The sequence below is a fragment of the Streptopelia decaocto genome (genome assembly GCF_964273445.1).
Source record: "Streptopelia decaocto genome assembly, chromosome: 5".
In the NCBI taxonomy this organism is placed as follows: domain Eukaryota; kingdom Metazoa; phylum Chordata; class Aves; order Columbiformes; family Columbidae; genus Streptopelia; species Streptopelia decaocto.
The window spans coordinates 51,061,960-51,083,655 of NC_138659.1; the positions used below are offsets into that span (position 1 = coordinate 51,061,960).

A 21,696-nucleotide genomic window follows, 5' to 3' on the forward strand; every position below is an offset into this window, starting at 1 on the left:
GTAGCCATGCGATAGTGCAAGAAGCTGGGAGAGGATACAGAAGGGATAGCTGATGCAAATTGGCCAAATGGATATCCCATACCATATGTCATCATGCTCAGCAATAAAATCTGTGAGGTTTTGTCTCCAAAGGTAACCATTGCTCAGACTTGCTGGGCATCAGTCTGCTTGTCGATAGATGTGAGCAACTGACTATCACTTGGCTTTGTTTTTTTTCTCTTTCCTTCACTTATTACACTTTTTCTCAACCAATGCGTTTTCTCACTTTTGGTCTTCCTGTTCTCTCACCTGTCCTGCTGGAGGAGGGGGATAGCGACCAAGCAGCTGTGTGGGTGCTCATCTGCTGGATGGGGCCAACCCACCATGCTATACAAGACAAACCCACCAACAGCAACAAATGTAGATGCCTGGACAAGGTTGGTCTCCTAGCCACGGAGGCACACACATGTACATGGACAAAACATGTTTTACAGGAGGTAAAAAAAGCAAATAAAAGATACCCAAAGGTCTGGGTGGGGTACCACATTACCCTTTTTAACTGCTTTGTTACTGCGATCAGTTGAAGTGGCGTTCTCACTTGACACAAAAGACTGTTCTCCCAGGCCTCCTGAAAAGGAAAAAGAGCAGAGACACAACTCCTGGTGAGTAGGCTGGCAGAGTTCTGACACGGGAAGGACAGCAGCTGTCAGTGATTGCCATCTGTGGATCTGCAGCCACACAAACTGGCTGATCGCTCTCTACAGAGAACAAAGACTAAGAGCCTGATAAAGCTGGGCTCTTTTCCTAAATTTGTTCCTAGCTTATAGTGACACCTTACAACTTGTTACCATCCTATGCCCTACTTTCTCCATATGCTAAATAGGCAGAAAGTCTCTTCTGGGGAAGGCTAGTTCCATGGAGATTTACTGAGAATAGGAGCTATACTTTTGTTACCATCCTCCTTGTAAGTACCACTATAAAATCTCAAATTAAAAAAGGTACACTGTCAAGGCAAAGAATGATCTACATTCAATCCTATAAGCTCTATCAGCTCTTAAACATTTGGCCTGAATTCAGCTTCACCTGAAAATAGAAGGCCTTCTCTGTGATGCCTATACCCACTGGAAAGACCCTGAATTACACATCTTCTTTCTTGATTTGGTAACTATATTTTTCTGCTCACAAAATATTTTCTAGTCTTTCTTCCCACAACCACTATCTTCAGCTTCCCCTAAAATGCCCGTTTCTAAACTAACTCTCCCAATACTAGTTAGCAAAGCGAAGACTAAACAAACAAAATAACAAAAAACAACCAACCATAAACCAACCACACAAACACACAAAACACCAACAAACCACAACCAAAACCTCAGAGAGGCTAAAGATTTCAAAAAGGGTAAAGAAGCAGCAGTATATTTGCAATGTATTTTCCAGTTTCTTAAAAAAAAAGTCTAAATTAATATAAAGTTTAGAGTGCTTAATGATTTCACACCCTGACATAAAATCTGCCCAGGGAGATGGGGGAAAAGAATAGAGGCTCCAACAAGATGCACCAAATTCTGTGCTTCAAAGCCTCTTAAAGCTTGTTTAGATGTCTCTTGCTTGAGTGCAAAACAATACATATGAATTTCTAAAAATCAGCACCTGGACATCTCAATAGGTGCAGATCTTCACAGGTCAAACCAGAATTCTACAAGGAAGGGGCTTGGGACATTTCACAGTGTTTCAGCATACCTGCTTCAGCCTCTTGTTAAACTGGTTACTTGAGCTATGCCAAAAACAGTCTTCCAGAAAGCATTTGAAGTTCCTGTGACAGCTTTCAAATTTTCACCATCTCTCAAAACCAGGTTGACCAACAATCAAAGTCTTGAGATCTATGTAGTACCAGCAGCTGCCAAGTGTGGTGAGGGATGGAGCACTAGGAGATCATCCAGCAGTACAAGGCCACTTGGGACACAGGCAGTAGAAGAAAAATGCAATGAAAGGGACAGAAAAATGGTTGGAAGATGGGGTAGAGGGAAGAGAAGAACCAGTCTCTTCTTTCTATAGCTGTCTGCCTTCCACATTTCCTGGGCTTTCCATTTTGCAAGGTCCAATTTAGGAATACCACAGAAGCTAGAGGCAACTACAGAGTTTGGAAACCTGGGCAGCAAGCCACAAGAGTGACAGATCCAACATGGAAAACCAATCAGAATCTCTTTGGCAGGAAAGCTCTCCATGGTGACTATAGTATGAGGGAGAACTCAAAAACAGTGCCTAGAGTAAGAGAGCACAACACTTGAGGCAGCAAGATGTATAACATATAAAACTGGCACAGACTACATTCACAGCTTTAGAAAGGTGGTGCTGGTCTCCACTGTTCTCCACTTCTCTCCTTCCCCATCTTGCTATCATGGGTCCCCTGAAGGGAGGCTGAATGAGCTGATTTCTGCAGATGTATTAGCAAGGGCAAGTTTCTACAGTCTTGGTGGCCAGGTAAAGCACGAAGAGAACAGTGAAACACCATATGCAGAAAGAGAGATACTGTTAGTCATATAGCTCTGCTGGATGCTGTGCGGACATTTCCAAGAGAAACATCCCACTTTCAAGACAGCTGGACATCTTCCAGCCCCTGAACCAGTCTTGCTTTGCCAGCTGAAAAACTCTCTTTTTGCTCTGGAACTGGCTCCTCACAAACCCTTCTCCAGCCCCTCCAAAGGGGCAAGGACAGGGAAAAGGTACACGTCTGGCACCCTGGAAGAGGGCTGAGAGGATGGTATCAAATTCTACCTCTCCAACATTATACTACTATAGCTAATTAGAATATTAAGAAAGGGATGATGAAATACAGCAATAAAATGAACCAGAGAAATGTAAAATACCCAGACTCTCAGCTGACTATAGGCTAAGGCTTCCTGGTCCAAGAGACACATTAAATCAGGGGACTGTCACCCAAAGGAAGTACCATAATTTAACAGAGCTTGACTGGACAAAAGCCCACTAGATGTGTGAACAGGAACAAGCCTGATTCAACAAGATGGATTGCTCTGAACTCTATCACTCTTTTCCAGCCTCAATGTCCCATCCTAAGATTTCCCTTTGTTTTTTTTCATGCCCAGTCCTTGTCACTTCCTTAAGCTCAAGCTCAACAAAAGTTCCTCTTCTCAGCTAAATTTTACAGCCCCAGGACTTCTCACTCACTCCAAAGTATGCTATTCTTTACATAATATCCCATTCTGCTTAAAGGAAGCCCCAACCAGCCATTCACCACCAGAATTATTAAGGCATGCAGTCTTTGCTGTAGCAAAGGATAATTTTGTATTTCTAAATAAATGCAGCTTGCTTCCAGTCACAAACAGATTGCTTCTTAATTGAACTTGGGAGGTGAATTATATGGTGAATTAGGAAAAAAGAACAACTCTGTATTTAGTGAATTGTTCCCCCAAGAGGGAACTCTATGGGATTGAATTGCAAATGATGGCACCAAACCCTACAGCCGGGCCCCCTCTCCTGCACCCGCGCTGCTGACCTCTGCCGTGCCGCAGTGTCACTTGGGCAGACGGCTTTTCCAAGCTCGAGCACATTCTTTCCCAGAGATCAGTGCAAGCCTTGGTTTCTTATGCAAAGGAGAAGATTGAATAAACTAGTGTGACTAATGAAATCTACAACATCTTTGCATATTTTGTCTCATCGTAGCTGATGAAAAGGGAGACCACTGCACAAAGGGCACATATGGATGTGCAAAGATACCGGATATTTTCAAGCACTACTAATCTCACTAGTACAGACAGGGAACAGGGATCACCTATACTCTTCTCTTCCACAAGGATGTTTTTGAATCATGCATGAGAATTTTGGAAGTTCCTGTTCCGATTCAGTTGAGATTTTAGACATTTCCTACCCTTATGACACCTAAGCATATCCCAAAGATGAAAGTGACTCAACACACAATTAGTCCTCTCTTCTGATTCTTCCTAAGAGAAGGTTAATGCATGACCCTAGCAAAACAAAGATAAAGTAACTGACATACCATCATCAATAAATAAGGAAGCCAAGAAATGCACCTTGCATCTGGCAGCAGCTGCGCATAGGCTGCAGGCAATGTGCAGGTCTTGCTGTCCCCTCAACATGTCCCTGAAGTTGCATCTCTCTGTCGGACTATTCTGTCTCCTCCAAGAGGAGAGCGGATTCCCATGCTACTGCTCCAGAGCATGAAATGCTCACGTATGTGTTGAAGCCCATTATCATTAGAAACAACGAAGAGGAGAATGGAGATTTTCAGTTTGACAGAACGCTCTGTTGAAAGTAAACACAGCAATGTGGCAGCAGGCTTGGTCTACCGCTCACAGTAACCCAAAATGAGATGAGCAAAATAGGGGTGACTTTTCTGTTTTTTACATGTATATCTGGCAGTTAACAAACCCTCCAAGGTCACTGTCATCCTCAGTACTTTCCACCTGCTGCTGTGCCAGACCAGCCATCACCTTTCTCCAGCCTGTTGAAGCTTTTCCTGCTTCTCCCACAGACATGAATGATACAGACCTTGTTAGACCATGCCTCCATGCAGGGAGCTCTACTAGATCTCCTAATCTCTTTTTACTCTTACATTTTTATGACTTAATCCTTCCTAACAATTTGTCCTGCTTAATATCTACAACCCCAGCAGGACACCGCTGGACTCCTAACTAGGTAACTTAGTTTCTGTGTACAATCTGGCAGAGAACGCACAAGAGAGTCTTTGCCCAGACTGGGAATATTTCATCTTCTACCTACAGCACACTTGCACAACTCATTTTTCTGTTTTCCACAGACCAGCAGTGCCAAGAGAGCTTGGCTGACTGAAAGAAATGTCCAGTAGCTTAAATGCACCATAAATCTGAGATAAATCAACCACACTTGCAACCTGGCTGAAGAACAGGTGCCTAAATTGTTTGCAGAAACTAGAGGCAGCCTGAGGTGGTATGTGAGGGGCCAGCAAGCAGAAAGCAGCGGGCTGCAGCGCTGCTGGGAAGAAAGCAGTTTCTCCTGCTCTTCTAGAAGAAGAAAATTAAAATCCAGTTTTGCTAAAAGAAATCCGATTTGTTCAGCTGGAACCAAAATAAAAGACAACATATTAAGAGAAAGAGAGGGTGCACAAAACATGCCAAGAGCCAGATCAAACCTGGACTGTTTGCAGCTCCTTTGCAGCACTAGCAGAGGATAGAGATGTGTAACCTGAGAAAACAGCAGGAAGCAGACTCCATTCAGTACCCATACTTCCCACAAGGCAGGGTGGGACTAGGAGAAGCAGTAATATATCAGACCTCAAAATCTGTCTCCTACTAGATGGAACTTAGGGTTGAAGGCATTTATTGCTGTGCATGTCCTGCCCTGCCCCCCTCCCTTTTTTTTTTTTTAAAAGCCCAGATACTCTGAACCACCAAAGAGTGGCAATCGGATACCTCACTAAATAAAGCTTCAGTGCTTGCTTCCACTTTATCGCAAACCATGAGGGGCCTCTTGTCTGAAAAAGGAAAGCTAGGCAAAGCCTAGGCAAAGCAGCTAAGCAGCCCACTGGTGAACCAGGACACATGCAGCGGGTCTAGAAATACACACCACCCTCTTACTGAGTCCCTCTAAGACCTCAAAGCTGCTTGAGAGGCAGCTGACTTCTAAAACATTTTAATACCACCTGTCTTCTAGCTTTTTATCTGCAAACATTACTCTGGGACCAGGTGAGTTACCCACTTGAAAGCAAAGGAGGAAAAAATAAAATAAAAATTCTGTCTATCCCAAGCTACATCAAGCTTCATTTTCAGACTATGCTTACCTAGAATTTAAGCCTAAAACCCAACTAATGCCAATAGCAATTGTACATGTCTGAAAAATTGCAGTTTGAGAACACAAAATGTTCCTACATGGGAAGCTGGATGGGATGGAGCTTGCAACATTTCCCTTTTTTCCAAAGTGGAAAAGTTCCCATTAAAATCAAAACCTCCCACCTTCAGAGGAGTTCCAAGCCAGGCTAATTTTTCCTCTCCAGACTCATGTTCACTGGATCTTCTCTTTCTTCTGTGGCTGCTATTCACGCAGAGGAACGCCTCCATGAATGAAGCTACACCCACTGCTTCCATCAGCACCACTAGGGATAAAGGAGCCCCTAGTGAACGCTGAGGACTTTGCCAGGTTCTCCTATTTTTCTGATTCAGCAGAGAATAACTTGATCGTACACATAATGATCTGGTCTCACGTGGACTGAACCTCAGCAAGACTTTTTCTGACATGCCTTACTACAAAAGAAAGGCCATTTCAGAGCTGGGACACAACCCAGGAAAAAAAGTATCATAAAATACATTTTCATAAAATTATTACAATTTCTCCTCCCCTGCCCATGCCTTGAAACAATCTCACTTTCATACTCTCATTCAGTGTATGTGCTACTCACATGCCACAGCTTACAGACTGGATTTCAACAGAGGCTCCAATGAAGCATCAAAAAAACCTTAGAAGCGCAGATACCATGAAACACTCACTGTTCAGAGCTTCGGCTCTGGTAAAGTCTGTCATATTGTGACCATCAGAGAAGCTTCTGGAAGAACAGGACAAGTCAAACTCGATGTTACACACAGCTTTTTAACTTCCTCATTAACCAGTGGTCAACAAGTCTTTAGCATAGAAAAAAAAAAAAACTTTATTGCACTGGATTTTCTAACCACAGAGAAAGTGATGATTTTATTAAAACAGGTTCTGCTGGGAAAACACATTCAGAATGCAGAACAGATGTTTCCCAGAGCTGGTGGAGAGTCTATAGCAAAAACCTTTCATAAAACCCAGGGCCCTGGAGATCTGAGCAAATGATCTGAGATAGATCCTTCAGCATTTCCTGTCAGTGCAATAGCTGAAGTTCCCTCCGTTTACTTAAAGAAAAATAAATTTAAAAGGAGAAGAATTCTGAACTCAAAATTCCCTGCAGGAATCTGTTTTTCATAGCCGAGTAAACTGACTAGCTGCAATAACTCAAGAGAGTCCCAGGGTCCAGAGGCTCGGCAAGCAGATGTGTCCTCTCCACATCAGCTCTGCAAATGCTTGTGCAGGGTGAGGACATCAGCCTCCCAGGAAAGTTCATAAGAAGAGGAAGGTGAACTCAACTAAGCAAATGCAGAGCTGTCACAAATGAGAGCTACATTCTGAGCCCTTCTGCTTGCTACCCATGTTTGAAGAAGCACAGCAGGCACTGCAGAAGTGTAGGCAGCAGCATTCCCCAACACCCTGCTTTCTCCATGGGCATTCCCTGCTGTTCTGGAAGTGGTAGCATCGCTTTTATACTGTGACACATCTTTTTGAAGAAAGAATTGCAAGAGATGGGACAACCTGACCCAACCTTTCAAGCAAGAGTCAAGGCTTAAGGGAACAATGTTCTCTGGAGACAAGGAAGGACTGAGAAGACTGGAAGAGGCCTTTTCCTGCAGGCTGTAACAACCACCTCTGTTCCCTGGGGTAAAAAGACAGACAGATGAGAGAGAAAAGAAAGAAAATAATTACCTACAACTTGTTCCACGTCACCAATTTCTTGCAGTTAGAGAGTCCCGCAGGTCCTTGGCTTACAGTGCTTTTACTGAGGCAAGTGAAAATTAAAAGCTAAAGTGAGTACACGAGTACTTTGTTCATGTGCATGTCTCTCCTCTATGGCCCAGTCCCCACGTACAGTGTGCAACTTTTCCCCTCCCAGCACATCAAAGCAGTAATGTGCAGCACCAATTATCCCCCCACCCCATTGCACTTCATTTCTTGTCAGTCTGATGGATCAAGATCTACTCCTAACAGGTGTCTGCCCCTCCATCACATTCCTCTCGACTCACAATAAGCCTCCTCCTTCTCTGTCTTTCCTTTGAAAGGAAAGAAAAACAGAAGTGAACTTGCAGGTGATAAGTAAACAGTAAGAGCCGGCTTAGCTGGCTTGGGTTTGCCCATTACTGTTCTAACAGGCAGTACAAGCCCCTCGGCCCCCCTCTGCTACATCCCTTTCCCTCTGACCTGCACAGTCTAATCGCTTCAGCCTCGGGCTGCTATGGGCACAGCCAGGCACAGCTTGCTGCCTCTCATCATCCCTGTCCTGTTGGCTGTGGGCTCCCTGTCAGAGCCCAGGGCTCTCTGCAGCCTGCCCCAACCGCTCCTCCCACCGAGCCCTCCTAATCCTTTTGTTTTCACCCTACCTTGTTTATACTAGATAAAAATTAACTCAAAATGAAAACACTACACTGGAAGCTAAATTATGTTTGAATGCAATTAAAACTCCTGCCACAAAGAGTGTGTGGTGCTAGCACAGAGACATTTCTGCCAGATTGCTTTCTGCCTGGACATTCAGAGGCTCCCCATTCTGGAGCTTCTTGGAGATTTTTGGTGACTTCTTGCCCCTGGGAGCCTGTGCCATGTTTAATAGGTAGTTGAGAATACTAAGTAGATGTAGCATAGACACTGCGTCCACTTGGTCATCAACCAGCTCCACCACAGCTTGTTTAAAGGACACCCCAAACGGATTGCCAACAGAAGAGAAACAGAGGTATGAAGTAGGGCAAGTGGGGCTTAAAAAGCTTTGAGAGTGAAAGCCAAACATGACCACTGCCAAGTAGCCTTATGCCACCTCCAGCCCCATGGTCAAACAGATGCTGGAATCATTTGCAGCCATTACAGACACAGCGGGGGAGCTGGACAAGCAGCCGAGGAGCTTTCCCCAGTGCAGCGAGCTGCTGGCAGAGAAGCTGCCCCATCCAACCCAGAAGCAGCTGCAGTTAAATGGGGAAGTCAGGTCTCAAACCCACTCTCTGCCACAAACCGACTCCAGGATTCAGCAACACCATCAACTGCAAAAAGGGGCTAATCCCCTCCTCAGCACAGCTTCATGCATCTCACACTATCTGCTCTGCTCTAGGAAGTGGAACAGCAAGATAATCCGAATATTTCCTTTTGCCTCTGATCTTTGCCCCGGAGAAACTTGTTACCATTTCCCCAGGGGTGTCCAAGTCACCATCTGGCCTCAGAATTACAGCAGTAAACACAGTCCAGCATTTCAGCCTAAAACTAATTTGCTTTCTTTCCCCACTTCACAGCTGAATAAATACTTTGTCCTTGCCATTTGAAAAGGGGAGCCACAGCGAAGGTTTTTTTGTCCACTGTAGCTACAAACACCAGCTCTTCTTTCCAAATCAGGCCTGAACAAGCAGCTCAGAGTGAACACATTTATTCCACAAATGTAACCCCTTTCTGTTCACAATCAACCATGAGCAGTTTACAACTTCTTCTAGTTTATTTGTTGTTTGCTATTATCCATCAAGCCATTTTGGCTACCAGTTGTTTCTTGGACCTGTCAGCTATTTCACTGAACGGGGTAAGCAACTTTTATTTTGTGGGCACAGCAACATCCCCACTTGAAAGGAAAGAGCCCGAGGGTCAAGGCATCCAAGCCAGTCTCATGGAGTGACTTTCCTGCAATGACTGCTTCCAGAGCTTATTAGACCATACTCTTTCTTTGACCATTTCTGTCATTTGCTAAAACACTCTCAGAAACGTCAAGGCAGCCTGTGCAGTTGAGGGAAATTCAATTTTTCATTTGAGCAAGTGTTCAAGGAAATTAGGCATTTGTCCAGCTCTGAAACAAATGCATGATTTAGGCCATTCTGTGGTTATTGTCTAAGCACTGTCAAATTTTACAATTAGGGTAATGGATTTAACTTCCAATGTCATTTCCATATGGATAAACTGATCTGCTCAAGTACATTTGCCCATGTGTTCCCCGCATCACAGTTAATTAATATAAAGCTATTTAATAACCTCCACTTAAACACAATAGACTATTCAGACTCTTCTGGCATCAATAAAAGGAACAGCCTCCCAGTGTGTTATACCAGCTGTAGACAAGAGCAAAAGAAAATTTAATTAAGAGCGATCAAGAGCAAGACAGATGCCAACAGAAATCAGATGTTATAAATGCTCTACATGGTGACTACCCCAGCTCTGTAAAGGGTTAATAATGCCATCTAGCACCAACTTCCAGGTGCCTGAGATGTGCCCAAAAGAGAACGTATGGGATGGGGAAAGCAGTGGAGCTGGGAGCCAACAACAGGCAAAGTCAAGCAGGGATCAGCAGGGATGCAGCATCATCTGTGCAGTGATACTGCTGCAGTGATGCCCAAAGCTGATGGTGGTACCACATCAAATAGGAAGGAGCTATAGAAACAGGCTGCTTAGAAGCAGCTTCAACTGTGGCATCAATGAATATAGTTTCTGCAGATGTCTTTGGGTGCTTAAAGAAAGTTAATTGCTCATTAACAAAATCTAAGTTGATTGATTTCTGATGTGCAGTGTTTGACAAGACTGATACCAAGTTACTGCCTTCCTGGCTGATTTCTGAAAGCAGCATATAAATTGGACTCACAGGATAAACACCAAAGTTTCCAATCAGAATGAATAAGTGGCAGAGTTGGAAATAGCTGGGGATTTTCGTTACAGTGCAGAAAGCTTTATTGCTTGTGTGGTTTAATTTGAGCAACACAGCAAAGCTCATAAAATCACTAAAAGAAAAACTACGTAAGGCTGAATATTGGCAGCACAGCAGAAATAAAACCACTTATTTTGACAGGCGAGAGGCCACCATCCAGAAAACTTGATTTCAGGGAACAGTGCATTTGCAAAATAAACTTTGTGGTGCATGTGACCAGCTGCCATCAGGAACCACAATGAGGAAAAAATACATCTTACACCCTGGCGAACACAGAGCAAGTAACAGGGCTGTATCATTTAGGCTGTGCCCTGACCAGGACCACATGGTATCTTCACCTATTCCTTGGGACTCTCTGTGCACTGCCCAACCTTTATCACAAGCAAAGGGGAAAGAGGAGAGACTTTATTTCTCTTGCAGGGAGTGAGGCATTTCTCTGCTTTGTCACAAGCCAAGTTTGGAACACCACAGCCCACCATGTGAAGGAACACTGTAAGCCCCACTGGTCCCCACTGGTTTCGAAGTAACATGTCATACTGGAAAGAACCTAGTCCAAAGAAAATCAGAGCCTGCATACCTTGTGGTGGGACAGGTGGAGTAAAGACTCCAGCACCTCTTGTTGCTAGTCAGGCACATCACGGAGCAGCAGCTCACTGCCTGGGGAGGCTGTGGACTGCTCTCCCCTAACATCTGATGTCGACTCAAATGTTAGCTAGCACTCAAGCACCACACTCTCTCCCCCATCATACTTCAAGGTCACATAGGGACTGTACAAAACACAGCAAAAGTAGGAACAAAACACGCATTGGGAAACAGGGATAATGGTAAGAGCATTTGTCAGCATATGAGACAGCTCGCTATAGGTATCACCTAAGGCAGAGGTCTGAGGAGGCAAGTAAGGAAAACAACTAACTCCCTTTGGTGATTATAGGAAGAGAGAGAAAGCCAAACACAACAAAGCCTCTTTGGGTAGGGGGCAAGGTGAAACTGGCTCCTGAGGGAGGAGAATACAGCCCTCTGGGCAATGGGAAATCAGCTATGGGTGACCCAAGGATGAGTGGGAATATCTAAAGCAGGAGAGCTGAATGTGTAACACATATATGGAGTGATAAAAATCAGAACATACATACATACACACCTCACACATACAAGGGCAGGAGCAAAGAAACCACCACACTGAACAGCCAAGGGAATTCCTCCTTACTGGAAGCAAGCAGCGCAGAAAGGGCAAAACAGCTCAGCCAAAACCACAAAGCTGGCCTGTGCTGTGCTTTTGGAAGTCTGAGATGCAAAGCACTCCAGAGCAGAATCCACACCTTGCGCTGAGCTGCAGCTCACTGGACCGGTCAGCACATGTGCCATGCAGCACATCCCCGGGGCTCCAGACCCAAAGTCTGTGCAATCACCCCACACATGCTGTCTGACAGATCAGCCCAGTAGCAGGGGCAAGATGAGAACAGGCAGACATGCCGGACAAGGCACATTCCCTGCTCCTGACTGCCGCGCTATCCTGACTCGAAGCTGCTTCAACCTTGCAAAGGAGATCTGTCCTCTTTGCACATACACACGTCCTATGCTTTGGTACCTTGACTTGATCCCCTTCTATCCTCTCCTCCCGTCAGGCACCAGACTGGCAGACTGTTCCTGTGACTAGCAAAAGTGCATCCCCAAGATCAGCAACTGGAGAGAAAAATCCCTCTCAACATTTTCCAAAAAGGACTTCAAATTGGCCCTCAGGAATCGAAAAAGAAAAGCATTTGCAATGACAAGATCAACCCTAAAGATCAGCATTTGCTAGCAGGACAGCCTTAGCTACAGGGCAAATTGGAAGGTTCATCAGCAATAGCCAAGGGTCATGCACTTTCTAGGCAATTATTTTTATGCTGGAGAAAATCAGGCAGTTCTGAGAAGGTTGCAATAGGATTGCAAGACTCTGGGCTGGAAGGAAAAAAACAACCCACATTATCTGCTTTTCTGCAAAGATAAAACCACTGGCTTACTGTACAGAAATGTGGAACTGCGGAAAGGGGGTAATTCCAAACGCCAGTGTGAACAAGAGCACCCTCAGATCTAGAGAACTCACCCAGTTCTTCCAAAAGGGAGCTCCTGCCTTGCCTTAGCAAACTACAGAACTACAGGAAATTCATTCTGTTGTCTGCTCTGGTAAAATGCTCAACTGAATGGACTCAAAGATAAACACTGGGGCTAGTTGTAGGAAAAATCATCTGGCACAGCTAAACAAACCTCAGCAACAGGCCAAGCACCAGGCGTTTGGCACCTACCTTTCCACAGAGCAGACTGAGTCTCCTCTTCCTATTAAGAGACTGCATAGACTGCAAAGAGACATCCCTAAAGTGCACGCCACGTGTTGTGGAAAACTGAAAGGAGGTGTGCAAAAGGATGGACAGAGCCCTCAGACAGATCTCTTGGAACAAAGATGTTCTCTACCCATGTAAGAGGAAGCAACCTTCACTAAATATTTCCCACTGGAAGAGCAAACGTCTGTAGAGAGTTCACAGATGTGGGTTATGTTACAGCACATACATAGTTATTTGCATTACTCCTGGCTGGTTACAACCAACACAGCTCAGACTGAGTTAGCACAACCCATAGATATCCTCTGAGCCTAAATTAATTAGATGTTGGGCCCCAGGCAGCGCTGAATCTAGTAATGCTGAAGTCCACCTTTTCTGCTCTGAACCAAACATGAATTACAAGGGGAAAACAACTCGGAGCTTGGCATGCATGTGTCAAGTTAGCTGAATTCAACAGTCTCTCCTTCAAATCCATAAATTACATCTTCCCTGGAATCTCAGTTAGTTATGCTCTAAAATCCTTGGATTTTGTATTCTTCTGGAAGTTGATTTTGTACTAACTTAAATTGACCTAGAAACATAACAATAGCATCAGAGACGACTTGGAAGTAACGTGCAGCACTGCTACTGGGCACAGCCCCTAGACTGAGCAACCTCTGCCAAAGCCCTGCCTGTGACTGCTTCCAGCACCTCCAGCGCTCCAGGGGAGAAGAAGTCTTATTCTCCACCCTGGCTGAACAGCACAACTCTTGGCAGGAGAGCTGCACTCCAGCAACCTGTCCTGCGAGCGATCCCCATGTCACACGTGAATCAATGCCATTTCTCAGGACTGTAACCAGAGAACACTGAAACCTGTTTCAGGTGTTGACAGCCCACCATGAGTGAATGAAAAGCTGCTATGTAGCTTGAAAAGCACTGCAGCCATCCCCCCGCACCATACAGACTGTCAGGTGTGCAGTCACACAGGACTGCACATTCTTCTGCTCCCTTCCAGATCTCTTCAAGGTTTGCCTCCACAGCCCAAAGCCCTTTACACTCATTGCATTTAAATCTGTGATTCCTGGGTTGTCATGCTACAGGGGAAAAAAAAAAAAAAAAAAGCTTTGAGCCAGTCCTGAAACACAGAGATTTCCATGAAACCAGGTGATCATGGCACCCCAAATCAAGAAATATGAAAGCAGCCTTCTGCAGATGTGGACCCTGTGCAGATCTGGTGGAGTAGCTGCCTGCATTTTCACAGCATGCTCGAGAACACTGGAGCTAGTGTGTGCCAACAAACCAACTCCCTGCTCTTATTAAGAGAAAGTTTAATGCAGAACTCCTGTCTGCCTTGTCTGCCAGAGAATAACTCGCATAAATTTGCTGTCAGAGCCTCCAGCCATTCATGGCAGCCTCCGTCTTCCCTCAGATTCCAGGAGAAATGCTGGGATCAAACATATCCCTGTCCCAGCTGCACTGTTATCTGAAGTATTGCTCACCGTAGTTAGCAAAGATGCTCTGTAAATCCTTCCTGCCACTCACTTGTGGCAGAGTGAAAGCCTCATTAAGGCCTTTAAACCATGAGCCTAAAAACTTCTCAGGATCAGAGGCAAAAAGCCCAACCCTGTTTTGACTGTTGTGGAAAAGCATCCTTGGCGGCAGCGGGATGCAGAGTTGCTGGCCCGGCACGAGTGAGGGCAGCCAGACTCCCGCTTCTGCTGATCTGCTGGTGCCAGACCCAGGAGAGACAAACTTGCCTTCCTCACTCACAGAGGTGCCTTTCAGGACTAGAAACTGCCTCTGTGATACAAAAATCAGGAAAAGAGAAAAATCAGAAAAGTCTTCTTAATCCCTAAGCTGCCAGAAAAGACTTAAACCTGTTAGGATTAATTAAATAGGCACAGCCTTCTCACAGGCATGGCAAGAAAAGGAAAAGTCTTCTTCCTCCATGGTGAATGCTTCAGCAGATAAAGCAATAAAACAATCACCTTGCACCAGCAGGCTCTCTTGGGTCCAAAAGAGAGGTGACAACCTGCCTGTGGGTTTGCTTGTTTCCCCACATTTCAAAGATATCTGGGGGTTCTCAGCAGCACAGGAATCTTCTTTGACTCAAGTTTCTTCTAAAAGAAAATTATATTGTAAAAGCAAACATTTTCACTAAAGTTAAAAAAAAATAATCACACCCCACCAACTATGAGAAACTTTTCAAAACTGTAATTTCTTTGAAAAAAATCTTTCATCAAAGTGATTAGGAGCTGGTGAAGCATGGGCTTGCTGAGGACAGCACTCACTGGCAGATCTCCAGGTACCTAATGCTTTTAATTATGTTTTGAACCATTACTGTATCTCTATGGGGCCAAATCCTGAGGCTATCCACTTCAACACCATTGCATGAGAACAACCAATTTTCATAGCAAACATGGCATCTAAACTTAATCCCACAGAAATAGAGACGGGGAAGCAGCAAACTTAAGCATTTAAATGCAAAGTAACACTTTCATTTTAACAACATCCCTTACTGGTTTTCTCCTGTTCTAGCTCCAAAACACTTTTGGGGGAGGAGGAAATTTCCTGTTTGGCAGATTCTTATTACACATAGTAATAGCAAGATGAGTAGATGATGTGGAGGGCATAGTTTGGCCTGCAGATTCTCTAATAATCAACAAACAAAAAGAACACAAGCAATTCTTTGAGCTTAGGACCTAAGTTTCAAAGAAGGGCAGCTAATAGGAGAAAAAAACCCACAACTTTTTTTCTGGTTTGGAAAACTAGAAAAACATTTACCTCAACTCAAAGAGAGGTCAAACTGTGCAACTGTAAACAGTTCTTTTACCAGATCACTGACAAGAGTAAAACTGAGCTTCAGGTAGAACAAAGCTGAGGTTGAAAGACCTGTGTAAAGGAGCACAGAAGTCATATAACTGGAATTATTTAAAACTGGTTTGGAGGAAAGCACCATGGAATTAATCTTCAGGCAAATCCTGAAAGGGTCCAGAAGAGAAATGAACTATAGTTTGCAGTCCTGAGCCCTCTTAGAAGAGCACGTCTGCTGGCATTCACTCAGAGTTCATCTGCACTGTTTGCAAATACTCTCTGCTATCTTAGAGCTCAGAGTTTTAACGAGGTCAGCTGAGATCAACAGGCGGACACCTAAAAACTACTTGGATTAAATGGGCTAGACTTAGCTGTAGACTGTCATCATGCCTGCTTTTCCCTCAACATAGCCTGAAGAAAACCCTACTGCTGTAAACATATCAGAGAATGATGTCTGCACACAAGATGGTATTGCAAAGCCTTCTGCAGTTTTCAGCTGCTCAGTCTGTGCTCTTTCTGACAAATCCTTGGAATGGAAGCTTCTTTGGAGCAAAGCTCATATAAATAAGGACTATGAGGTCATATTCTGCACTCCAAAAAGCTTTAAGTATGTAACACAAGTGATGCAATTCCCTATGTAATGCAAATCCTTTATGTGACCAATCACACAAAATAATCCTGACACACTGGACAGAGACATCCAGACAAAGCTGAAGAGGGACATAATTGCTGGTGCTCTGAAGCAAGGTACCAAGCTGGGTACCAAGGAGACAGCTACCCCTAACTGTAAACCCCCCATAAACAATCTTCCACAGCATCACCAGAAAGCTCTGAGCCAACGTCCCTCTGAGGGAAAGAACCATGACCCTGCTCTGTGACTTCACCAGGAGGACAATACTATTCAGTCCATTGCTTTACATCACACATAGTGGGAATGAAACAGTAGCTCAAAATATTGCTGAGAAAATGCTTGGAAACAATGAACTTCAAGGCATCCATTCTCCCAGAAGCTAAAACAAGGGCACTGCTGATTCAGCAAAATAAAAGACATCCCACTCTCAAATACACTCCCAAACTCTGAGGGTCTAAATAGTGATTATAGTGTTTCTGCAAGGAGGAAATTAATGCAGAAATCAAGCCTGAAGTATGTCCACAATGTGAAAGTAAGCTCAGCACAGAGACCTGTGGCAGAATCCTGGCAGTCCACAGATCAGATTCCCTGCCCATCTCTCAGAGAAGGGCATCACTACCTTTCTAGAGCAAGACTGGAAGAAGATGAAAAGAATTAAGAATGGGAAACCTTGAAACATCTGGCAGTCTCAGCCCTCATGAACCAAAGCAGAGCTTTTACTAAAACAGGTCACCTTCAGTTGAATACAGTGAAGAACGATGTCCACTGCCATAGGAACATGGGAACCTTATTCTTTCTCCAGGGCCTGACAGCTGCAGATGCTCAACACAAGCTAATAGGGTGTAAGCCTATAAACAGCCCAACAGTATCAAATGGCACAATTTTCACCCCTCCTCCCAGCCAAACAGCATTTTCTGGGGACAAGGAAACAACACACGTGAAGAAGAATGCCTGGCCTAATAGCATGTTCAGAACTGCAGCTCCCAGATACGAAGAGCCTGTGTGTCTGTATATACGTATTAAGTACTTCCTCCACTATACAACTAATCCGATTAACAGCTTTAGGGAACTCTGAAATGTTATAATTCAAGGGGTCCCATTCATAAAAGGTCTTAGGCTGTTTCTGTACAGAGGTTGCATTCTTCCCACTGGAAATATAAAAAGCAGAGAGCAGGAGTTTCTCCCAGGGAAGAATGGGTCCCAATCCCCACCATGCTGAAGTAGACCACCCTCTTACAATTCACATGAGTGTCAAGCAAGCCCCACAAGAGCAGAACCAGCCCCTCGTGCCCCTGCAGAGAGCCCCTGGCAGGGCAGCGCAGAGGTCCCTCTGTGCAGGCTCTGCAGAACAGGGGCTGCCCACTGGTCAGATGGCACTGCCAGGGGCTGAAAGCCAGGGGGACAAATGAAGCCTGACAGAGATGAGAACAGGGCCAAGCAAGTGATGTGATATCACCCACCATTCACCTAAAGCAAAGCAATGTATGGTGCACTGCCTTTGCCTCGGTCAGTAAAAGCTGCAAGGAAGAGACTAGTCCAACCATACAACCATGGTTGTAAGAGACCAGTGCTTGCACTACATGATAGAAATGCGTGTTATAAAAAACAATTCATTTGCCAGATGACACAGGTCTGGTACCAGTGCCAAGTGAAAAGAAATGTGCTAGATGTGGCAACTAAAAAAAGCCACCAGAGCAGACTAAATACAATCAAATACCACCTGGCTTTGTTTCCCCAGTAGCCTCCTCATTTGACTTCAGGAACTAACAAAGGGATGCAGAACAGATGAATGCTGCCTGTCTCACTTAGTCCTCATTTTCTAATTTACCTTCTCCTCTGAAGGCAACCTACTCCTAATCATCTGTCACAGCTCAAAACGTGATATCAACGGGCTAAGCGAAACAATGGCACAGGATAATTGCACTTCTAGGGAGCAATCTAATGTGAAGAACTGGACAGCCCTCCTCTGCCCAGAATGTCAGCATTTCCATGAGCTTAATCAGTTACATTGACAACAAAATCATGCCTTTGTGCTGGATGTGTAATCTTTCGCACTCATGCCAACAGGAAGCTGGAGCACTCATCCCCAGAACATGATCTATACAATGCTAAGATGCTCTGAAAGCAAAGGTAAGCAGTCACAAGGATACAGAACCAGCCACCAGTCCTTACAAATGATACAATATGAGCTGAGATGCACAGAGGTCAGGTGAACATGCAGTTTCAGTGATTCCTGGCTCTACCCAACTTTTCAACCTCTCAGAGCTCAGACTTCCAGCAATTTCTCTCTTGCAGCATAAAGTGGAAAAGAGGCAACAACTCTGCAGAGAAGCCTCTAAACCTGCTGCAGGGGGTTTTGGAGACTGTTAGAGCTGGAGTCCAGAGAGAGCTCCTGGGTCAAGAAACAACTCTGGTCTGGCACAAGACCGAGCATGCACAAGAGCAGTGCAGGGGGGCAACATAGGTATGTGTTACACCATCTATTATTTGCTTTATAGAAAAATCAACACAATTGTTAACTTATTTCAATTATAACATCACTTCAAGAGTAGTCTGTATGCAAGACTGCAGTGGGTTTTACCTAGGCAGAGAGCTGAAAAAATGCATTATTCCATTAAGACTGTACATTGCAATAAAAGTGTGGGACAACAATAAAAGTCAAAACTAATGCCAAAACAAGTGTCCCTATTTCTAACACATTTACTTCCAAATTTGCAGAAAGGCAGTTCCTTGCAGAAAGAGACCAGTGTTGTAAATTTGAAAATCTTCTCCCTCAGACAAGATAGAATTTGCTACATCAAATTGCAATTCAGTTTTTGTTTAACAAAGTTCAGAGTTGGATCCCACCCTCGGTGACATAACTGAGCTCTGCATGCACCTCCCTGCCTGCAGGAACAGGCACCACAGGTGAGAGGGAACTCCTTCCTCTCCAAGGATAAAAGGAGGGGAAAGAGGCATCACCATGTTGGGGCTGCCCTTACCTGAAGTGTGTCTTGCGTTTCCATCTGAGTGTTTTGTTAAGTCAACAGTTCTGTCTATTTGAAACAGCTTCAGATCATCTTCATCTAAAGCGATATCTCCCCAAAAGGCAGCTGGAGAGAAACAAACTGCAATTAGTTTAGTTTTTATTTTGGAAGGGAAGTACAGTTCCTATGCGCCCCATATCACACCTAAAAGGTGATTACTCCATGGACCAGAAAAAGGTAATACACAGTAGTAGTTTTCAAAGTACAGAGTGGACATCAGTGAAGAGCCAGCAATAGCATTTAAATTAAGCCACTGTGCAGATTTACCAAAAGGAGCTGATTAGCTGGGATTCCTCACGTTACAGGTCTGTGTTTCAGGTTACATTGTTAAAGGTCTGGCTCTCAAACAGGCGCTAAGATGGTGGCATTCACCCTTCATTAAAGCCTACAAGGAGGACAATCACTGGCATTTCCCTAGTTAGTCTGAAGGACCTAGTGAAGTTGCAGCCCAGATCCTGGGATGTTGCAATCACATAATTCCCAGGCCAACGATTTGCACAGGACAGGAGGACAGTGGTGAAGGACTCGCACTCAGCTGCAGACGTCACCCTGCGGGACCTCATACACGGGGTTAGCACTCAGACACACTGCACTGCCCTAAAGCCAAGCTGAGAGCCAGCCTACCAGTTCCACTTTGGTAGAGAAACGCCAGTTATTTGTCCTCTTGTGGATCAGTTACCCATATATAAGTTTGCAGATTTTTTAAATTTTGTAAACATCCTTGAGATTCAGCCAGAAGCCATGAAAATAAGGTAAACAAACTGATACCTCCACATTCACAGCTCAGAGAAACAGACTGGAAATCATCTGAGTGGAACAAATTATACCCTGGGAGTATCCTGACTGAGTTGACGCTGCAGTGCGCAGTTACCATTCTGGGAATGTGAACAAAATAAACACAGGCAATGAAGCACTTGACCAAGCAGAACGGATCTTTCAGAGATAACAATCAGGTTATGAACAGAAGTGTTAAAACTCATAAAAGAAGCCTGCATAAGTTGACAAAAATAATAAAAAAAAATAAAACCAAGCAAATTAATCAGTGGTACAGTTTAACAGCAAGTCAGACAAGGAGCAATATTGATTCACAGTCTGCAACAGTGACCAGATTTGATGGAATAATTTTTTCTTCTCTTGTTAAGTCAACAACATCTACATTACTAAGGGTGGAAAAACATCCCATTGCTACACTAGCAACATCACTGATCAAAGCATGTTAGGCCTGAGAAACCAATGCATGTTACCAATCATTTCACTTCTGCTGCCAAGACCAAATAAAATATGAACCCTTGCCTGAATACCAGAAACTCGCAATCCAATCTGTGGCAACTGAATTACAAAAGGTTAACTCAGAGAGTACTTCCTGATGTAACATGGCCCTGGTTCTGATGCAGCACTTGCCTCCTCTTATTCTGCATCTCAGCTGGTACAACAGCATTTGCCAGTGTCACTGTTCTGGAAGACGGGAATGGCAAGAAGCCTTTGCCTGCTACTGGGCACATCCTGGCTACCACAAACCAACCCGGCCAAGAGCTGCTATGAGCTGCAGAGCCCTGGCCTGAGTGGAGGGAACTCACATGCATCTCCCTTTCCCAGCTGTCGCCGCCTGGTTACTTGGCCACAGCATAGTAATGGGAGAAAGCCCCAAAGGAGGCTGGGTCTGTCTTTTTGATTGGGTCTCCTTAGCAGTGGTACTAAACCCCAGAGTACAGAAGCATGGCAACAGCTCCAGAAGAGACCACTGTTAGTGCAGACAAACCTATACACAGGCTGACATCAACTGTAACTAGGACAGAGCCTCTGTTTGCTACAGTAACACAGAACTCTCCACAACTTCTTGACAATCCAAGCACTCATGATCAACAGAGAAGAACCTAAAATACTGCCAGATCCCCACCAGTTAACAAGTCTACCAGCATGGCCAAACATCCCAAGCTGATTGGGAATGGCCAGTGAAAGAAAGCAGAGACATATGCCCTTATAACTGCAATTTGAAGAAAAGACATTTTTTTTGTCCAGATAAATTATTTGCTCAAGACAATGGTGCAGTCAAGGGGCAGATATGCAAACAGCATCCCACACCATTCTATTCCCTCCCCAGCCACATTTGATAGGTCGCTATTACACTGGCTAATTTGATATCCATTCCCTATCCTCCTGCCAAACCTATCATTCCACTTCAGCCCTAAACTAATTACTACCACCCTGGGCTCTCGGTGGCTCCCCTGTGTTAGTACGACACAGTTTGTTTCTTGGGCTAAGGCAGCCCGTGCCAAAGCACGGCTTTCAGAGCAGGCCTGCAGCATCGATTTACATCAATGGAATTGTTACATTTTCCTTCCCAATGGAAGGCAGCAGTTTTCTCCCAGCCCTAGCAAAGGAATCTCTTTCTGTTACAAAGCCATACATCATCCTGAAAGATGGCCCACTACAAAAGCTGCATTTCCCTAGCATTTATTACCAGCTCTCTGCAGTCCCAGTGTGCTCCAGGGGAACCAT

At 44.5% G+C, this 21,696-nt stretch overlaps 1 protein-coding gene across 1 annotated transcript in view; it reads right to left on the reverse strand.

Annotated features, from left to right (window-relative positions):
* The window catches only part of TLL2 (tolloid like 2), a gene marked incomplete at its 5' end in the record, with an annotated part of 89,773 nt that overhangs the window by 38,676 nt on the left and 29,401 nt on the right, over positions 1-21,696 (reverse strand). Inside the window, 2 exons of the mRNA XM_082052839.1 lie at positions 530-607; positions 19,153-19,263. Coding sequence (XP_081908965.1) covers positions 530-607; positions 19,153-19,263 — 189 coding nt within the window. The remainder of the gene's footprint in view (positions 1-529; positions 608-19,152; positions 19,264-21,696) is intronic.